Raw genomic sequence first — 18,002 nt, forward strand, 5'->3', positions numbered from 1 at the left:
TTTAAATGTTTCCCCTTAAAGCACTCGAGTCTTGCTTTATCAGTATGCTTAGGGTCATTATCCTGAAGGAAGGTGAACCTCCATCCCAGTCTCAAGTCTCCTTCAAGTCTGACCAGTTTCCCAGTCCCTGCAGAGTAAAAACATCCCCACAGCATGATGCTGACACCACCATGCTTCACTGTGGGGATGATGTTCTCGGGGTATTGAGAGGTGTTGTGTTTGTACCAGACGTAGCATTTTCCTTGATGGCCAAAAAGCTACATTTTAGTCACATCTGAACAAAGTACCTTCTTCCATATGTTTGGGGAGTCTCCCACATGCATTTTGGCGAACACCAAACATCTTTGCTTATTTTTTTCTTAAAGCGATAGCTTTTTTCCTGGCAACTCTTCCGTAAAGCCCAGCTCTGTGAAGTGTACAGCTTAAAGTGGTCCTATGGACAGATACTCCAATCTCCGATGTGGAGCTTTCCAGCTCCTTCAGGGTTATCTTTGGTCTCTTTGTTGCCTCTCTGATTAATGCCCTCCTTGCCAGGACTATTAGTTTGTTGTGGTGCCATATTCTCTCTTCTTTTTTAAAATAATGGATTTAATGGTGGTCCGTGGCATGTTCAAAGTTTCTGATATTATTTTACAACCCAACCCTGATCTGTACTTCTCCACAACTTTGTCCCTGACCTGTTTGAAGAGCTCATTGGTCTTCATGGTGCCGCTTGCTTGGTGGTGCCCCTTGCTTAGTGGTGTTGCAGACTCTGGGGCCTGTCAGAACAGGTGTATATATACTGAGATCATGTGACAGATCATGTGACACTTGGATTGAACACAGGTGGACTTTATTTAACTAATTATGTGACTTCTGACGGTACTTGTTTGCACCAGATCTTATTTAAGGGCTTCATAGCAAAGGGGATGATTTGGCATCTTTCCATATTTTTTATTTTTTTTTTATTTTTAAGTAATTTTTTTAATTTCAATGCAGTGGAGCGCAGTAGTTAATGTCATCCCCCTGGTAATCTCTTTACAGTCGTATGGTGTTGTTACGTGCACTGAGTGTCGTGAGAACATACAGTTGAAGTCGGAAGTTTACATACGCCTTAGCCAAATACATTTAAACTCAGTTTTTCACAATTCCTGACATTTAATCCTAGTAAACATTCCCTGTCTTAGGTCAGTTAGGATCAATACTTTATTTTAAGAATGTGAAATGTCAGAATAATAGTAGAGAAAATTATTTATTTCAGCTTTTATTTATTTGATCACATTCCCAGTTAGTCAAAAGTTTACATGCACTCAATTAGTATTTGGTAGCATTGCCTTTAAATTGTTTAACTTGGGTCAAATGTTTTGGGTAGCATTCCACAAGCTTCCCACAATAAGTTGGGTGAATTTTGGCCAATTCCTCCTGACAGAGCTGGTGTAACTGGGTCAGGCTGTCACGAGTCCGACCGAGGGTGTTTCCTTTTCCCGGACGGGTGGCGCTCGGCGGTCGTCGTCACCGGCCTATTAGCTGCCACTGATTGTTTTTCCTCCCCCTCCTTGTATGTTTAGTGGTAGCACCTGTGTAGGGTTAATTAATTTGTCTTTATTAGACAGCCGGCCCGCCTGGTTGTTGTGCGGGATTATTTCTATGTAACCTTCGGCTCTGTTGTAGAGGTACGTGTTTTGTGCCTGGTCGTGATTTGTTCCATTGTACATTTTGATTCCCTGTGTTTGGGAACGTTACTTTTGTGAGCACCCTGTGGTGTGTTAGGCGCTATTAAAAGACGCACAGCATTGAACTCTCTGTCTCCTGCATTTGACTCCACACCCACGACACCCGGAGCATTACACAGGCAGACCTCCTTGCTCGCACACACTTTTTCAGTTCTGCCCACATAATTTCTATAGGATTGAGGTCAGGGCTTTGTGATGGCCACTCCAATACCTTGACTTTGTTGTCCTTAAGCCATTTTGCCACAACTTTGGAAGTATGCTTGGGGTCATTGTACATTTGGAAGACCCATTTGCGACCAAGCTTTAACATCCTGACTGATGTCTTGAGATGTTGCTTCAATATATCCACATAATTTTCCTGCCTCATGATACCATCTATTTTGTGAAGTGCACCAGTCCCTCCTGCAGGAAAGCACACCCACATCATGATGCTGCCACCCATATGCTTCACAGATGGGATGGTGTTCTTCGGCTTGCAAGCATCCCCCATTTTCCTCCAAACAGAACGACGGTCATTATGGCCAAACAGTTCTATTTTTGCTTCATCAGACCAGAGGACATTTCTCCAAAAAGTACGATCTTTGTCCCCACGTGCAGTTGCAAACCGTAGTCTGGCTTTTTTATGGCGGTTTTTAAGCAGTGGCTTCCTCCTTGCTGAGTGGCCTTTCAGGTTATGTCGATATAGGACTCGTTTTACTGTGGATATAGATACTTTTGTACCTGTTTCCTCCAGCATCTTCACAAGGTCCTTTGCTGTTGTTCTGGGATTGATTAGCACTTTTCGCACCAAAGTATGTTCATCTCTTGGAGACAGAACGTGTCTCCTTCCTGAGCGGTATGACGGCTGTGTGGATCCATGGTGTTTATACTTGCGTACTATTGCTTGTACAGATGAACGTGGTACCTTCATGCGTTTGAAAATTGCTCCCAAGGATGAACCAGACTTGTGGAGGTCTACAATTTTTTTCTGAGGTCTTGGCTGATTTATTTCGATTTTTCCATTATGTTAGGCAAAGCAGTGAGTTTGAAGGAAGGCCTTGAAATGCATTCACAGGTACACCTCCAATTGACTCAAATTATGTCAATCAGCCTATCAGAAGTTTCTAAAGCTATGACGTCATTTTCTGGAATTTTGCAAGCTGTTCAAAGGCACAGTCAACTTAGTGTATGTAAACTTCTGACCCACTGGAATTGTGATACAGTGAATTATACGTGAAATAATCTGTCTGTAAACAATTGTTGGGAAAATGACTTGTGTCATGCATAAAGTAGATGTCCTAACCGACTTGCCAAAACTATAGTTTGTTAACAAGAAATTTGTGGAGTGGTTGAAAAACAAGTTTTAATGACTCCAACATTAGTGTATGCAAACTTCCGACTTCAACTGTAGCTGCACATAACCCTCTCTAAGAAACCTGTGCATAGCTGTCTAAGAGACCTAGGAGGGGATTCTAAACTCACCAGTGATTATTGTCAAATACAGCTATCTAGGGACTACTGGGCAGGTGCTTCAAATCCATGTACTAAACTGTTCGTGTTACCGCAGTGAGTTTAGATCCAACTAAAGCTGAGACCTAGAATGTCTAGTTCAGTACCAGTAGGGAAAGACCAGTAGAACTAGATTTACAAGATACATCATGGTCTTTCATTGGAATGAATCCTCTTTTATAAACGAATGGCACAGGGGGACAATAACAAAACAAGCCTACTCCAGTGAAGTATTTGTATTACGCGTCAGCCATGTCATGTGTCCCCCTGTTGGTGCAGAGTGGTACTGCTCTTACCTGGGAGGGGAAGTGACATCATTGACCAAGTAATTGATTTACAGTAATCTGGTCAGATCATCCTACTGCTTGTACTCTCTATCAATCACCTCAACATTAACGGCCATGGAGTCAGTGGACGGCTAAAGGTGACATGGCTGTTCAACTGTCAGCTAATCTAATCTAGAGTACATTATTGTAAGTGAATCTCTGAGTCTGTGTGGCATCTTCTAATCCAAATGATATGTGTTATAAATTGTTAGAAGAACATAAGAATACAACTTGTTTTGTCTGTTTATGATTACCTGTCCCTTGTAGAATCCCTCGAAGCCATCGTTGACAGCGAACATCTTGTGTCCCTCAGAGATGCCCACCCTGACGGCAGAGCGGACAGCAGCGTTCATGCCCGCTGCGGGGGCTCCCACATTCAGCACAGCAATGTTGAAGTTACTCTGCAGGGAAAAGGGGAACAGGATACACCATTACCAAAACTGTCAACTGAAAATATATATATATATATTTCACTTTTAAGCAGGGAGTAACAGAGCTAGGTTGGGAAGGGGGAAAGGGGCAACAGAGCTGGGCAGGGAGATAATTGTTTTCTGGCTCTATGCACACATGTTAAGGCTAGGTCATAGGCGTACCCCCTGCTAGCTCAGACAGAGATAGACCACGCTGACACATTAGAAACATGTTAGAAGAGGCAACACTGATAAAAAACATTCTCAACACTGGAAAATGAACTTGGAGTGTCAGTCGTGTGCAAAATAAACATCCTTCCTGTTATAGATTTTACAGGAATATGGGGAGGGGAAACTTGAGCAAACACAAAACAATGTTGACTTTCTATCACCATGCAGGACTCATGACCTGTGATTGACTTACATGTGGGAGTTCTGATTCTAGTTTACGGTGAGCCAGGAGCTTGTATGTCTTCAGATTGTTTTCAAAACTCCTGCAATCAGACAAAAAAGGGAAAGATGTCTTACAATATAGATGTTACACAAATACAGAGGAACAGAAATCCCCTTAGGCACGTTAGCACAAAGTGAGACCAAAATGAATGATAGAATAGGGCCCTACAGCCCGGTTCAATTGATCCTAGCATTCTGTTAATAAGTGGAGCCGGAAGTGATTCATGACACCGTGACCAGGAACACCTCTAGGTTCGGCAGTAGTTTCAGGTTATAACTAGGGTCCAGAGTGTTTCCTAGCCAGATCAGGTGGTCAGGAAAATCTCCTGTCCCTAATAATAACAAGTTCCTCAACATTAACCCACTACTTTTATACTGTAAATGGGGAAACAATGTCCTAACTGGTGAAGAGGATGTCCCTCAGTGAACTCCAATCATTCCAAACTGGGTGACCCTGACGTAATATAGTGATCTACTTTACTGCCTGACCAGGTCCTTTCATGCTGGCTGCTGCTCTCTCTGTGTATGTATGTGTGTGTGTGTGTGTCAGTGGCCCAGTAGGTCACGTGTCAAGAGGCCTACTAACATCAGCACGAGAAACGGGTCACTGTCCCTAATATTTCACACTGAGCTGGTGGTTGTGGCTGTAGCTGTAGCTGTACAAAGCCACTACAGTGGTTGGTGATGTGGCTGTACCTGCCGCGCAGCTTCACAGCCTCTTCGAACTTCTTCTCATCCATGGCTTTCTGCACCTCTTGAGTCTGGTGAACCAAAGCAGATTCATATTTGCATGAAAATTAGCAGATGCTTTTATTCCGAGTGACTTATACATTTTTCTAATGTGTATGTGATTCCTGCCTTAGTAGGACATCAAGTCGATGCAATCTAATGGTACGTATCTAGGTAAGATCCGAAGGGTTTGCAGTGCAGTCATTGAGAGCTGCTCTGTGAAAGCAACCGGCAGCCACATGCCTTGGATAGCGATTAACCAAAAAACACCTCGCTCAGAGAACAAAACAACATTCATCATTCACCCACTTGATGCACTTATATTTCCCATCAGGCAACTCTCTCATTCCTCCATGTGTGTTTGTGAGTGTGAGGGTGCGTGTGCACGCGAGTAGCATGCTGCCTTGTCCTGGCTACAGTACTCTTGTCTACCTACCATCTGTACACACTCCATGAGAGGCAGTCTCACCGCCTGGTTTCCACACAGAGAGACCACACAGGCCGGTGTATTCGCTGTAGTCTCCAACAGGGCAATGACAGCCTCCACCCCCATACGACTGGCCTGGAGAGAACACACAGCCACACATAATAAAGATAGGAAAGATGCCACAGCCAGAAACTTTTCTCCAGAGCAATGTACAATACACCGAGTGCATGTTAGTACATGTACAGAATGTGATCCCTGTTGGAATTCAACCCAAGACATTGGCAATGCTAGGGTAATGCTCTTAGCAACTGAGCCAAACGGGACCACATTAAACATATACTGACATCTCTTCCTCTTTGCCTGAGCTCACACAGGGATTATCGCCGGCCCTCTCTCTGTTTCCCTCACTCTCCCTCTTGTTTTCATGCTCTCTTGCTTCCTCTTTTCATGTGTTGTATTTCAGAGGATGTAGGCAAACTGGAAGAGCTTGCCAGCCCTGGATTTCTCCCACTCTCTATGATAGACCAGTACGCCGAGATCAACACATGTGCCATGTCCTCAAATCTGTTAATGTGCTTAGCCTAAAAGCAGCAGTTGTTTCCTCCCCAGGCCTAGTGAGTGTATGTCTTCCACACGATTAATCTCGTGGGACTGCTGTACACTACTAGCCTGGTCCCGGGTCTGTTTGTACTGCCTTGTCAGCTTTTATGGTCATTTTGTCACGCCAAGCATGGGAGTTGGCAAAACAGCACAAACATATCTGGGACCAGGCTAGTACACGATTGCAGATGTGGAGTAACGGCCAGGAATGTGGTCAGAATACGGTCAGAATACCTACCAGGATACGGTCGAAGGCAGAGGGGGTTCCTCCTCTCTGGACGTGGCCCAGGATTGTCACACGGGTGTCAAACCCCAGGCATCTGACAACAAGCTGGGACAACAGGATCCATGTTTTAGCTAGATTGAGGTGGTTTTAGCGGCACTCTTTTAAAGTCTGTTTTATAGTAATGGTATAGGAGTAATGGTCATGCGATACACTCATGCAAATGTTAGCTCTAATACTAGGCTAAATACTGAAGCAAGTATTGTTGTATCTTTACATACTGCAATAAAACCATCAGATATTATTTGACCTAATATATTCTCGACATACACATTTGTACTAAACACGGAGAAAATACTCCCACAAGCTGAAGAGTTGAGCAAAGGGAAAACACAATGCACATGCAACCCATCCTCCGTATTCCAGTCATGTTTTGTGGGGTCTTTACAAGATGCACAGATCCCAAGCTTAAAAAAAGGGTTGACTTTCAAAATGTGACACAAATAAATAAATAAGACATTCAAGCACACGCTGGATTAAACGCTTTGCCTCAATTCCTGGGGGCCTAGAATGAAATGGTAATATGCTGTGTCATATTGTGCTAGATTATAAAAGGACTTCATTTTCAAAATGATTAACCATGCAACTCAATTAGTTTCCATTTATAGTGTATTTGACAGCGGAAGTACTGATGCGTTTTGTACAAAATGTACCTCTTTGACAACACGTTCCATAGGCCTGGCTAGACATGTACAGTAGGTTAATAAAACGTATCTGCTAAAGCTGTCACACAACAAATTAAGAAGGTAGAGGGGAAAGCAGGTTATCAGCTGTAAAGTCACTTTGAGGCCACTCAGGAAGCAGTCTTACCGCAGGGTGTGTGTGTGTGTGCGCGTCAGAGCATTCAAACCAGAGTGCACAGTCAGCGAGTGAAGCCACACCAAGGGCAGCACGGTAGCGATAGAGGCCTAGCAGGAGCTGTCTGCTATAGGTCTGAGTTGCTGTACTTACATCCTTGACATGGTCTGTCGTTATGGGCTTGTTGTTACAATCAATTGCCCCCTCGGCTACTATTATGATATTCAGCCTTTTCATTCCTGCCCGGTTCTATATGAGGGAGGGGGTGGAAGACACATGACAGAAACTAAAACAGAGGTTTGGCATGGGCTTGCAAAAGACGGAGGGCCAGACAGTGAAAACATTGTCCATGGACCAGAGAGCAAGTGTTGATTCTTGGCGGCTTATTAACCAAAAAATGCTCACAAATCTCTTTGTTTGAACATGTCCTTAATATCACATAATTTACTAACTTGGTGTTGACACATAATACTCTGCTCGTTTGCCAGTGGACTATTTTGACACTGTTGGGCCTACGTACTTTTGGTTTTGGCCCTGTAACACGCTAAGGTACTCACGTCCTTGACAACACTACCGGTTATAGCTTTCCCATGTCTGTCAATGGCTCCCTCAGCCACTATGATTATGTTCAACCTTGAACCCCTGGAGCGAGTCTGGACCATAACATTTTATTTCCAAACAGAAAACAGCACAATAACACACAGGTAAATGACCGTAACATGACCAAATAACTGCAGATCAGATCGTATCGCAATGTTACCTTCATGTGACATTGAACTGAACTTGTTCCCATTCTTGGTTAAGCTAACTTCATTTTCTTCTAAAAGTAATCATTTATTTCGAAATTGTTCAATATAAACAACAACAACGAAACAGAGTGAACTGGATAGTGAATGAGCATTACTTATTACAGTGAGTAAGTGTTGTGAGGTTAAAGGATTGCTGAGTTAATACGCTACCGCAGATAGCTTCTGACACATCTTCTCCTCCCAGCCATCCTCAGGGGGCATCTCAGGAATCAGCACCCAGTCAGCACCACAAGCCAGGGCACTCACTAAAGCCAGGTATCTGGAGACGCACACACAGACACACAAAGACGCACACACAAGTCAGACAACAGCACCCATCGGCCCCACAGGACGGATCTGAACTCACACACAAGGTCACACATAAGGTGTGTTAGCATATCAGTTTTTAAATAAGTTTAAAAGTCTGTGTCTGTCTTACCCACAATGCCTGCCCATGACCTCCAGCACAAATGTCCTCTGGTGGCTGAAAGAGAGATGAGCGAGTGAGAAGATGGCATTTGAGAGAATCATATGTTCACAGACAAAGTAAAAACCCAAACAACATTTGCTAAAGCTACTATTGCTAACCTCTGTGCGGTGGTCATGATTGCATCCACCACCTCTATGATCCTGTGCAGGGCAGAGTCCGTCCCGATTGTCATGTCGGTGCCACAGAAGTCGTTGTCGATAGACCCCACCATCCCGACGATGTGCAGGGCTGAATACTTCTGGACAGCATCTTCATCAATCAACCCTGTGGCAAAGTTTAAGAACAATGCAATTATATACTTTTGTGACTAAGATTGAAATAAAGGAAAGCAATTTATTCCAAGATCCCTGACTCTTCAATGTGAGGTGGGATTAGCCATAACTTCTAAGCAGAAAGGTTAACTTGACATTGGAGCTTCATTCTAAATTAGATTACGAAACATCCAACACGGGTACACAATGAGAAACTAAGACCAATTCATTCTCAAATAAAAACCATGTCAGAGTTTTTGTCTTCCCGGACAAATCCTTTCAGATGAAAAACATTTGGGGATTTATTATCCTGTTCTAGCAGCAAGCTCACAATGGATTACCTCATCTGCAAATACACTTTTAAGACTGTTCAGTTTACCACAATACCAATCTTGACATTTCCACTTCTTTTCAGTGTCAATATGTCACCCTGTCAGTATGACCTCTCTCTTTTACAGCCCCATACCTTTCTCTAAGCTATCTTTCAATGACCCCTACATCATGCTCCTGTCTGTCCAAACAAACCCTTCTGCAGTACACTTTTCTCTCTGCAATCCCTTTCTCTCGTACTTCTCCTGTCCCCGCTTGAAGTGCCAGTCCCCACCTTGCAATCTTTCCAAATCTTCGATCCCTAACCCCTCTCCTGTCCCCGGTAGAAACAAAACCAGCCCCATTCCCCACCCTGCTGGACCAGTTCCTCCAGCAGTCCGCTCCACTCCTCTCTGAAGAGGTTGGCCCCAGTCAGGCTGCCGTCCCCTCCGATCACACACAGGTTGGTGATGCCACGCTGCACCAGGTTGTGAGCTGCCTTCAGACGCCCCTCGTGGGACCGGAACTCCTTGCACCGGGCACTGCCAATGACAGTGCCACCCTGGCATGGTGACATTACACAAACATTGAAGTGGATGTAAAATACAGCCCAGATGCAAGATGCCTACTCACACCAATCAATTATAGCTCTGTCTATGTCTACTGGTTTTGTAAATAGGCTACTGTGATTCAGTGTGTAGTCATCTATTTCTGTCCTACATGGATGGTAGAGTACTCACCATTTGTAACATGCTGGAGACACTTTCCCATGATGCCTCCTTTATGTTCTCTTCTCCACCATCTACCATACCCTGATATCCCTGTAGATACAACACAGATGTCACAAAGTACACACGCACACGCAGGCACGCACACTTCCTAGGCTTAACAACCCCCCACTATCTGCAATATCTGGACTGGCATGCAGCTTGTATATCAATCATTATCATCACGTGTTACCCCTGCACAGAATCAAATTAGAAATGTCCAAGTCCAAGACTAAGCAGTGCTCAAATTTTTATTTTTTATTGGTAGCATTGGGTAGCATTGGTAGCATTGGGTAGCATTGGTAGCACTGGGTAGCATTGGTAGCACTGGGTAGCATTGGTAGCACTGGGTAGCATTGGTAGCACTGGGTAGCATTGGTAGCATTGGTAGCATTGGTAGCAATACGTTTTGTGATTTCAAGTTCAGTCCGATTTTTGGAACTAATTTAGCAATCACATCATGTTTTGCTTGAATTACCTTTTTTAATTGGTCCCCGAACCCATAGGAGGACATTTTCAAATATATAAAAGCCTCCTTCATTTTTTTACCTGTAAAACTTCCACTGTCAAGTTGTCAACTTGACTTTAAACTTATATTGTCCTACAAGAGTTGCTGAATTTCCTGTTCACCCTCACAGGTGAGTTGAAATGATACAATGCACCAACTTTATCAAATAATTCAACAAATGTAACAACAACCAGAGCGTAGGCCTACTGACAAGAAACGATACACATGTAATAACTTTGCTTAGGCCTACTGACAAGAAACGACACAAATGTAGTAACTTTGCTTAGGCCTACTGACAAGAAACGACACAAATGTAATAACTTTGCTTAGGCTACTCCAAATGGCACAAACATCATTTTGCCATTCAATGTTTATCTGAGTGAATATTCTTCCGAGGCGGACTGGTGCTACCAAATAAAAAAACTCCAGGCCGCACAGACTACCAATGCTTATAGGAGCATAGCCTATGCAACCAGAATGGTCGCAATTTAAACCAAAGAGCTATAAAACAAATATGTCCTACTGTGTATCAGGTCTTTGGCTTTCACATCCTGTTTAAACAGACACGGAAGCCAAACAGATTACCTGAGCAGACCCGAAAGGGAACACACATGTGATCTGTCGACTAATGCCTTTAGTCGTTGATATAAACGTGTAGGCCACCATGGACACAAATGACAGAATGAGCAGGCATTTTAGGCCCTGGCCTGCTCAGGAAGTGAGCTGCATAGAGGCTTAACATATCATAATTCATTCAACATGTGCTTCTACACCTGCATTGCTTGCTGTTTGGGGTTTTAGGCTGGGTTTCTGTACAGCACTTTGAGATATCAGCTGATGTACGAAGGGCTATATAAATAAATTTGATTTGATTTGATCATCATTAGACCCGGCCCATTTGTCAGCGTGTAGGCTATATGTGAAATAGATGGTCTACACAAACACAAACATTGCCATGTACTGTAGCCTACTGTAGGCATGTATCCTTGTGTTTGTAATTCAGCTTCCACATGATGGATGCAAGAGCTGGTCAAATGTTGGGCGGTAGCCTCTAATCGTCTAATTTTGAGAAGATTCCAAATGTTGATCAGTCATCCTATGTTTGTCTACATACAAAACCACCCTGGATGGTAGGAACATACTCAGCTCAGTAAGGTGTTTACAAAGGTGTTTTGTCCCGGGAATAAAACTCAAGATAAATACAGAGTGCTCCTTGTCTTGCTTTGCCTGGATAGTCCCACCTGTGGACGTATCCTTGGGTAAGGAAGGATTTTTATTGTTTGTAAAGTAGTGGTGTGTGTACAGAGTGTCTAGACTCACCTCGCGAATGAAGTAAACTTTGGCTCCCACATAGATTCCCATTCGAACGACTGCCCGGACAGCAGCATTCATTCCTGGCCAACAGAAAACTCACTTGAATAAGGCATTTTTAAATAACAACATTTGAATACTGCTTAAGACTCCTGTAGCGATGTGTCCTACATAGTCTAATTAAATCAACAAGAGAACATATGGCCAAAGCACATGAGTCCTGTGCATACACTTATGAGCGTAAGTGGTGAATAGCTCAACATGTAATGTCATGCCCACTTTCAGGCCGAAGTCTGAATCTTTTATCACCATAAGAAAGAGCCTCGCTTCCAAAAAAATACCAACACTGTGCAGTCCGCTTCCACTGCAGGACTCCCAGTCTCCCACTGCCATGTTCAGTTGCCTTGGAGAGAATTGTAAAGATGGTCTTCTGTGCCCACAATTCTAATGTCAGGTTAACCTACTGTAACTTCTTAGACAGTAGGAATAATGATTTGTGTGCTTTAGACCAGGCAGATCCGTGGAACTTGGCTGACGAGGCCAAGGCGTTTATAAACAATCTGATAAACGTTTGGTTTCACAGTGTAATAGTTGCTAGGCTAAGCTGTTACTAAGCAACACACTTCTGAGATTGACCATCAGGAGGATATGAAAGAAAGCAAGAAAGCAGGGAAGAAAAAAATAATAAGAACTGGTACAGACTTCTCTAAATGAACCTCATAGGGCCGAGCCTACAATGAGTGTGTTATAAAAGCTATTACATAATGACAAATCCATAGTTCTTCATCCATAATCATCATAAAGGGATCATCCGTTGCCACTTTACAAGTCAAGTGATCATCGTTGTTCTGTTGGCGTAACTACATGAATATGAATAGCATCGTTATATTCGTATTACCTCTTGTAAACAATCTGATTATGAGTGCGGCAGAGCCAGAGAGAACATATGGGTATTGCAAGCTACAAGTCTGACGGACTCATCCCACTGGGCACAAACAGGTTGAATCAACGTTGTTCCCATGTCATTTCAATAACAACAATGACGTTGAATCAATGTCCAAAATGGGTTTGCAAAAAGTAATCAATGTAAAGGACTGTTTTCTTTTTTTCTCCCAACATTTAATCCAACTCCAATGATATTTTGGAATGTTTTGTTTGATTTCACATTAGTTGACAACTCAACCAAATTTAAATCAACTGGCATCTGTGCCCAGTGGGACTTCTTTCTGAAGCTGACATTCTTGTTGTCGTTTTCAGTCGGCCTGAATGCTCTCTGATCCTCCAGATGAGTACTACAGTAGTTGTACTTTCTGAGGCCCAAGACTTATGTTTGGGGCCTAACAGAGGCTGAGCAGTAAGGCCTGCAGCTACAGTGAACCCTGCAGCGCAGTGAGGCAGACGACATTGCTTTGGCATTATAAAGCCTCCCACAGGGGATCGATCAGTGTACTCCTGGCCATTCCTGGCTGAGTCAAAGGCATCTTGACTGCACTGTAAGACTTTTCAATATTAAAACACTGTAGAATGCACAGTAAAATTCATTATGGGTAAAATACTCAAATTTCTGATATTAATTGGAATAAATAACAGAATTTCAGTATTTCTTTACAGTATGCCTAATGTAGATTTGAATGTTCCGTTTCAGGCACAAACCTAATGCTGCCGGGTGAGACGCAGTTCAGATTATTAGCAACAAAGACAAAAAATGAAGAAAAAAATAATCACGCAGATAATAATTGTAATGACTAGGCTTCGCTCTACCATAGCCTCTGGGTACAGTAGCCACCGTGAATAAAGCGCAGACTCGTGACTGTTAGGTTTGCACCATTTATACAGAGCAAATGGCTTGTTTCTTGTCCAAACAGTTAAAAATATCTTTTTTCATTATATATCTTTTTTTATTGAATATTCTAAACATACAATATACTTGCAGTGAAGCCGCTCAACAACTACATCATACCAGTTATCCAACAGATTCCCATTCAGAGCGACACACAGAACCATCCAAGGTCAATGCCCTGCTCAAGGGCACGTTGACCAATATACCACCAGGCCTAAAAATGTGAACCCGAACCCTCCCAAGATCCCCCCCCCCCCACAGTTCCCCAAAAGCTGTCCCTCAACCATTCGAGACCCCTCCCACAGTCCCCCAAGAAGAAAAATTAAAAATCAAATTAATTCCATTCTCCACCCCCAAGAACCCCCCAATGTACCAACAACCAAGAGAATGAATGAAAGAGAAAAAAGGAAAAGACAGAAGAAAACAGTAAACAACAAAGCAAACAAAAACAAAATAATACATTTTAAACAAATCACATCAATGACAACTAAAATCATAACAGCAATGCCAACTGTATAGGTTTGTGTGCATGTCTGGCACTATTACATGTATGTGTGTGTTCTTGTATGTGTTTATTTGAATGAGAGAGTGTGTATATGCATGTGTACAAACACCTACACGGCATCAGCCTCAGGCAAACTGGCATTAGTTGCATCAGTGTCATTCAAATGTCCTTTTTATTATGTTTTATTTGGATTTTTTTTTTAAACGTTCATCTTTGACCATCATTCTATCTCCCACACAGCAACTCCACTCCCACTTGTCTCCAATTCCACAAACCAACCCTCAGCTTCCCTCAGCCCAACCCATCTATCTCTGCTGGCCACCCACTTTGGGTTTCTACGCAACACATAACTTTCAACTATGCTGTGGATGTTTATTGTACAATTTCAATCTATGTAATCGAATAGAATCCACAGATTGCGAGTTGAAGATAAATACTTTAAATAAGAGTAGTAGTATATTAGTAATTGACTGACCCGGTCTCTCCAGATCTTCTAACAGTACTATTTCTAGGGTCAATTTTAGATCAATGCTATGCATTTTCAGCCATTCCTGAACCTGAGATCAGAAACAGGCTACCTGAGGGCAATACCAAAATAAATGATCTATTGATTCTGTATCCTCACAACAAAATCTGCAGAGCTTCAATGATTTTATGCCCCAAATAATCAACATTTTGTTGGTGTCAAGGATTCTATATAATAATTTTAGTCTTGAATCTTGCGTTGTTTAAAAAAAATATAAACTCACACACCCTGTACCATGGAATCGGTACATCAAAACTCTTCCCAACTATTCTGCTATCTGTATGGCACAGTTGTCCACATCCTGGTCCTCAAATGAAACTGGTATACTTTCCTATTTATGCTATTTGATCCTTTATATTGGGCAGACAGACCAGTTCCCTAAGAAGATATTACCCATATTACCAGCTGTCACACCCTGACCTGAGTATTCTTTGTTTTCTTTATTGTTTTGGTTAGGTCAGGGTGTGATATGGGTGATGTATGTGTTTTTTGTACTGTCTAGGGGTTTTGTAGGTTTATGGGGTTGTTTACCATCTAGGTGTTTATATATGTCTATGGTTGCCTAGATTGGTTCTCAATTAGAGGCAGGTGTTTATCGTTGTCTCTGATTGGGAACCATATTTAGGCAGCCATCTTCTTTGGGTATTTCGTGGGTTATTGTCTATGTCTAGTTGCCTGTGTCTGCACTAGTATTATTATAGCTTCACGTTCGGTTTGTTGTTTTGTATAGTTAAGTGTTCTTCATCTTCATTAAGTATGTATTCATCTTACGCTGCGCCTTGGTCTACTCCATACGACGATCGTGACACCAGCGCATCATTTTTCTTTCTACACTATTAAAACATGTTGTTTTTACAGTATTATACAATAAAACTAACAGCAACATACCATATTAATTATTTACAGTAAATTACCGTAAATACCATGCACTCTGGGTGATTTTAGGCATACATTGTAAATCATACTGTAAATCCCAATGACACATTGGTTTAACAGTAGATTCCTTTAAAGAAGTACTGTATTTCAAATGGTACTGTAATTCCACCCCACAGAATACAGTACCTTACCATAGTTTTGGAGTGCCAAAAACCTTTTGACCACTAGTGAGTGCATGGTATTGTTTCTGGCTTATTGACATATTTTGAGGCATGCCTTTTAAGAGGCTACCAATGTCACTGATATGTGGTAGTAGTGCCCCAACAATTAAATGTGTAAAGGGGGCAGATTGGAGTGGCAGCAAGTCTCAAACCTTGAATGGTTGAGTATTTGCCATGTCCTTGGTCTGTTTTGGAAGTCGTTAAGGTTTCTAGAAGTGGAAGTGGTTCATACATATTTGGTATATACTGTATAGATAGTGTTGTATTGTATAAAACCATTTTTTCTCTCATTGTAAAACATTTTACAGCAACCCTGCTGTGGAGCAAAACTACAGTATTTAACTGGCAACTCTGCCGCCAATATAATGCTGTACATTTACAGGGACAATTTTTACAGTGATGACCATCATATTGTATCCTGCAGTGAGTAAGGGCATTTGGTCATCATTGTAGGGGTGTGTGGGCACGTGCATTTCAAATAGATACTGCAGTGCAATGTGATGGACCATGTGGAATATAGATAGGCTTCCAACCATGGCTCATAAGTCAATATTGCTGCAGTAGACCTATAGTAATAAAGTTATATTTTGAGCAAAGGCCTACTACAGCAATCTTGAAAGCGGTTCTGCTTTCTCTATGATTCAATCAAGTCGTTTGAGCTGATTCCCACTGCTTATTCCTCTTTTGAAAAGCATGTACACTTGCTGAAATAATTACAGTACAGCTGGTATGGCCCTATTTTGACTAAGGCACAAGTCACATTCATAAAGTGACAGTAGGCAGCATACGACAATGGGTTTCCTCTGACGCTGCCTGCAGGTCCTCACGTAGGCAACACACAGGCTAGGGCATCCCTGAAGCTTATAGCAGTCCCATAACTTATTTCAATTACATTCTCGTTCATAATAATCATAATAGTGAACGTCTGCTTTTCAGAGACAGACGTGTATTACATTTCAAAATGATGAAGATAGCAGCATGAACACTATCGTTTTTAGTGACTTCCTGGTTGGGAGGCGTCGTCGTGAACATTCATCCTCACTAATTCCTTTATCAACCAGATGTTATAATGTGGCATATTACTATGAAGCATACCAGTATTATTAAAGGACAAATGCTACAATACGTGATAACACGAATAGAACGAAACTCCGCAATGCAGTGGCAAGAATTCGAAAAATTAAATCACCTCTCCTCTCTCCACACTTCGACCGGTGTCATCGTTTTTGTTAATGTTGTGGAAAATCAATACAAATCAGATGATTGGCCTGATAATCGAATAGACGTCGAGCTATTTGGCTATGTCGGCATTTGTGTTTCACCTTGACGGGAGCCTGCAGCTAGCCTAGTGGTGAGAAAATGCTCGATATGTGGGTAATCAGAGCTAGCTAACCACCGAAATGCTAAATGCGCCTGTGATATCTGCTACTGTAACATTACTTCAAAGAATTGCTATTTTTATTGAAACATTGTATCAAGGCTAGTTGATTCAATATACGATGTAACAATGTGTTTCTTTTCAGTTCAAATTGGTGCTTTTCGCCCTCTACGGGCCCCTCCACTGATACAATGTCATAGCATACAATCTCTTGCACTGTCATCTGTCACAGTACCTTGAGCATCCCCTCCGCTAGTCAGCACTGCGATGGATTTCCCTGCTCCCGACAGACTCTCAAAGAATCTCTTGCTTTGGTTGTCTGGCTGTGCCATTTTGGCGGCTTTCACTTCTTCTTATGAATAAATTGGTATTTGTACAGTTATATTTAAAACAGTATAAATTGTGCCGCTGATGGAGGGCTAAAATTGCTGTCCGCCCCCCTTTCCTCTCTTCCTTCCCGTGCCCGCTATTCTCCCACTGCCTGTTCCGCATGTACGCTAGTAAGCGATTTGCATAGAGTACAAGTTGGCGATAAATTGACATAATCGTCAGCAAATGAACTTTCGCTTCACGTAGACCTTTCCGTATTTGGACCAATCGGAGACTTGTGGGTGGGCAGATTAGGTGATGGAATGGGAGGTACCTGTGAGCAGTACACGAGTAGGCCAACCTGACTGTAAAACCACTGTATGTGACAGTACATTGAATAGACCTAATCACATTTTAATGGCTGCTAACATTGAATGCATAAAGGCTGACCATAAAAGACAGGCCACTTCATGAGTTCGGTGCAGTGTATAGGATTTATGTTATTGAAAACTCAAAACTGTTGTGCAAAAAAATCAACCTACTCTGCAGATACCTGAGATGCTTTCATATTTAAAAGCTACCACTGGTATTTACATTCAGATTGCCTGACTCGCTCTCTATCTCTCTCTGTCTCTCTCCGTGTTTGTGTGTGTGTGTGTGTGTGTGTGTGTGTGTGTGTGTGTGTGCGTGTACTGTG

General features: G+C 42.3%; 1 protein-coding gene across 8 annotated transcripts in view; it reads right to left on the minus strand.

The window, feature by feature from the left end:
* pfkpa (phosphofructokinase, platelet a) overlaps positions 1-17,511 on the minus strand; it is a 29,090-nt gene extending 11,579 nt beyond the window's left edge. For 3 of the 8 annotated variants that reach the window (XM_020509144.2, XM_020509141.2, XM_020509142.2), the window contains exons 1-13: positions 17,232-17,489; positions 11,660-11,733; positions 9,805-9,885; positions 9,437-9,626; positions 8,603-8,768; positions 8,454-8,498; positions 8,186-8,294; positions 7,380-7,475; positions 6,384-6,476; positions 5,555-5,680; positions 5,086-5,150; positions 4,361-4,430; positions 3,781-3,927 (exon numbers count right to left, since the gene is read on the minus strand). In XM_020509144.2, coding sequence (XP_020364733.1) covers positions 3,781-3,927; positions 4,361-4,430; positions 5,086-5,150; positions 5,555-5,680; positions 6,384-6,476; positions 7,380-7,475; positions 8,186-8,294; positions 8,454-8,498; positions 8,603-8,768; positions 9,437-9,626; positions 9,805-9,885; positions 11,660-11,733; positions 17,232-17,328 — 1,359 coding nt within the window. In that variant the 5' untranslated portion in view covers positions 17,329-17,489. Of the gene's footprint in view, positions 1-3,780; positions 3,928-4,360; positions 4,431-5,085; positions 5,151-5,554; positions 5,681-6,383; positions 6,477-7,379; positions 7,476-7,783; positions 7,880-8,185; positions 8,295-8,453; positions 8,499-8,602; positions 8,769-9,436; positions 9,627-9,804; positions 9,886-11,659; positions 11,734-17,231 lie in introns of all 8 variants that reach the window. The other 5 variants (XM_020509147.2, XM_031796395.1, XM_020509146.2 and 2 more) reach the window with 4 other exon arrangements.
* Positions 17,512-18,002: the final 491 nt, after the last annotated feature.

Source organism: Oncorhynchus kisutch, linkage group LG18 (genome assembly GCF_002021735.2).
Source record: "Oncorhynchus kisutch isolate 150728-3 linkage group LG18, Okis_V2, whole genome shotgun sequence".
NCBI classification, from domain to species: Eukaryota; Metazoa; Chordata; class Actinopteri; order Salmoniformes; family Salmonidae; genus Oncorhynchus; species Oncorhynchus kisutch.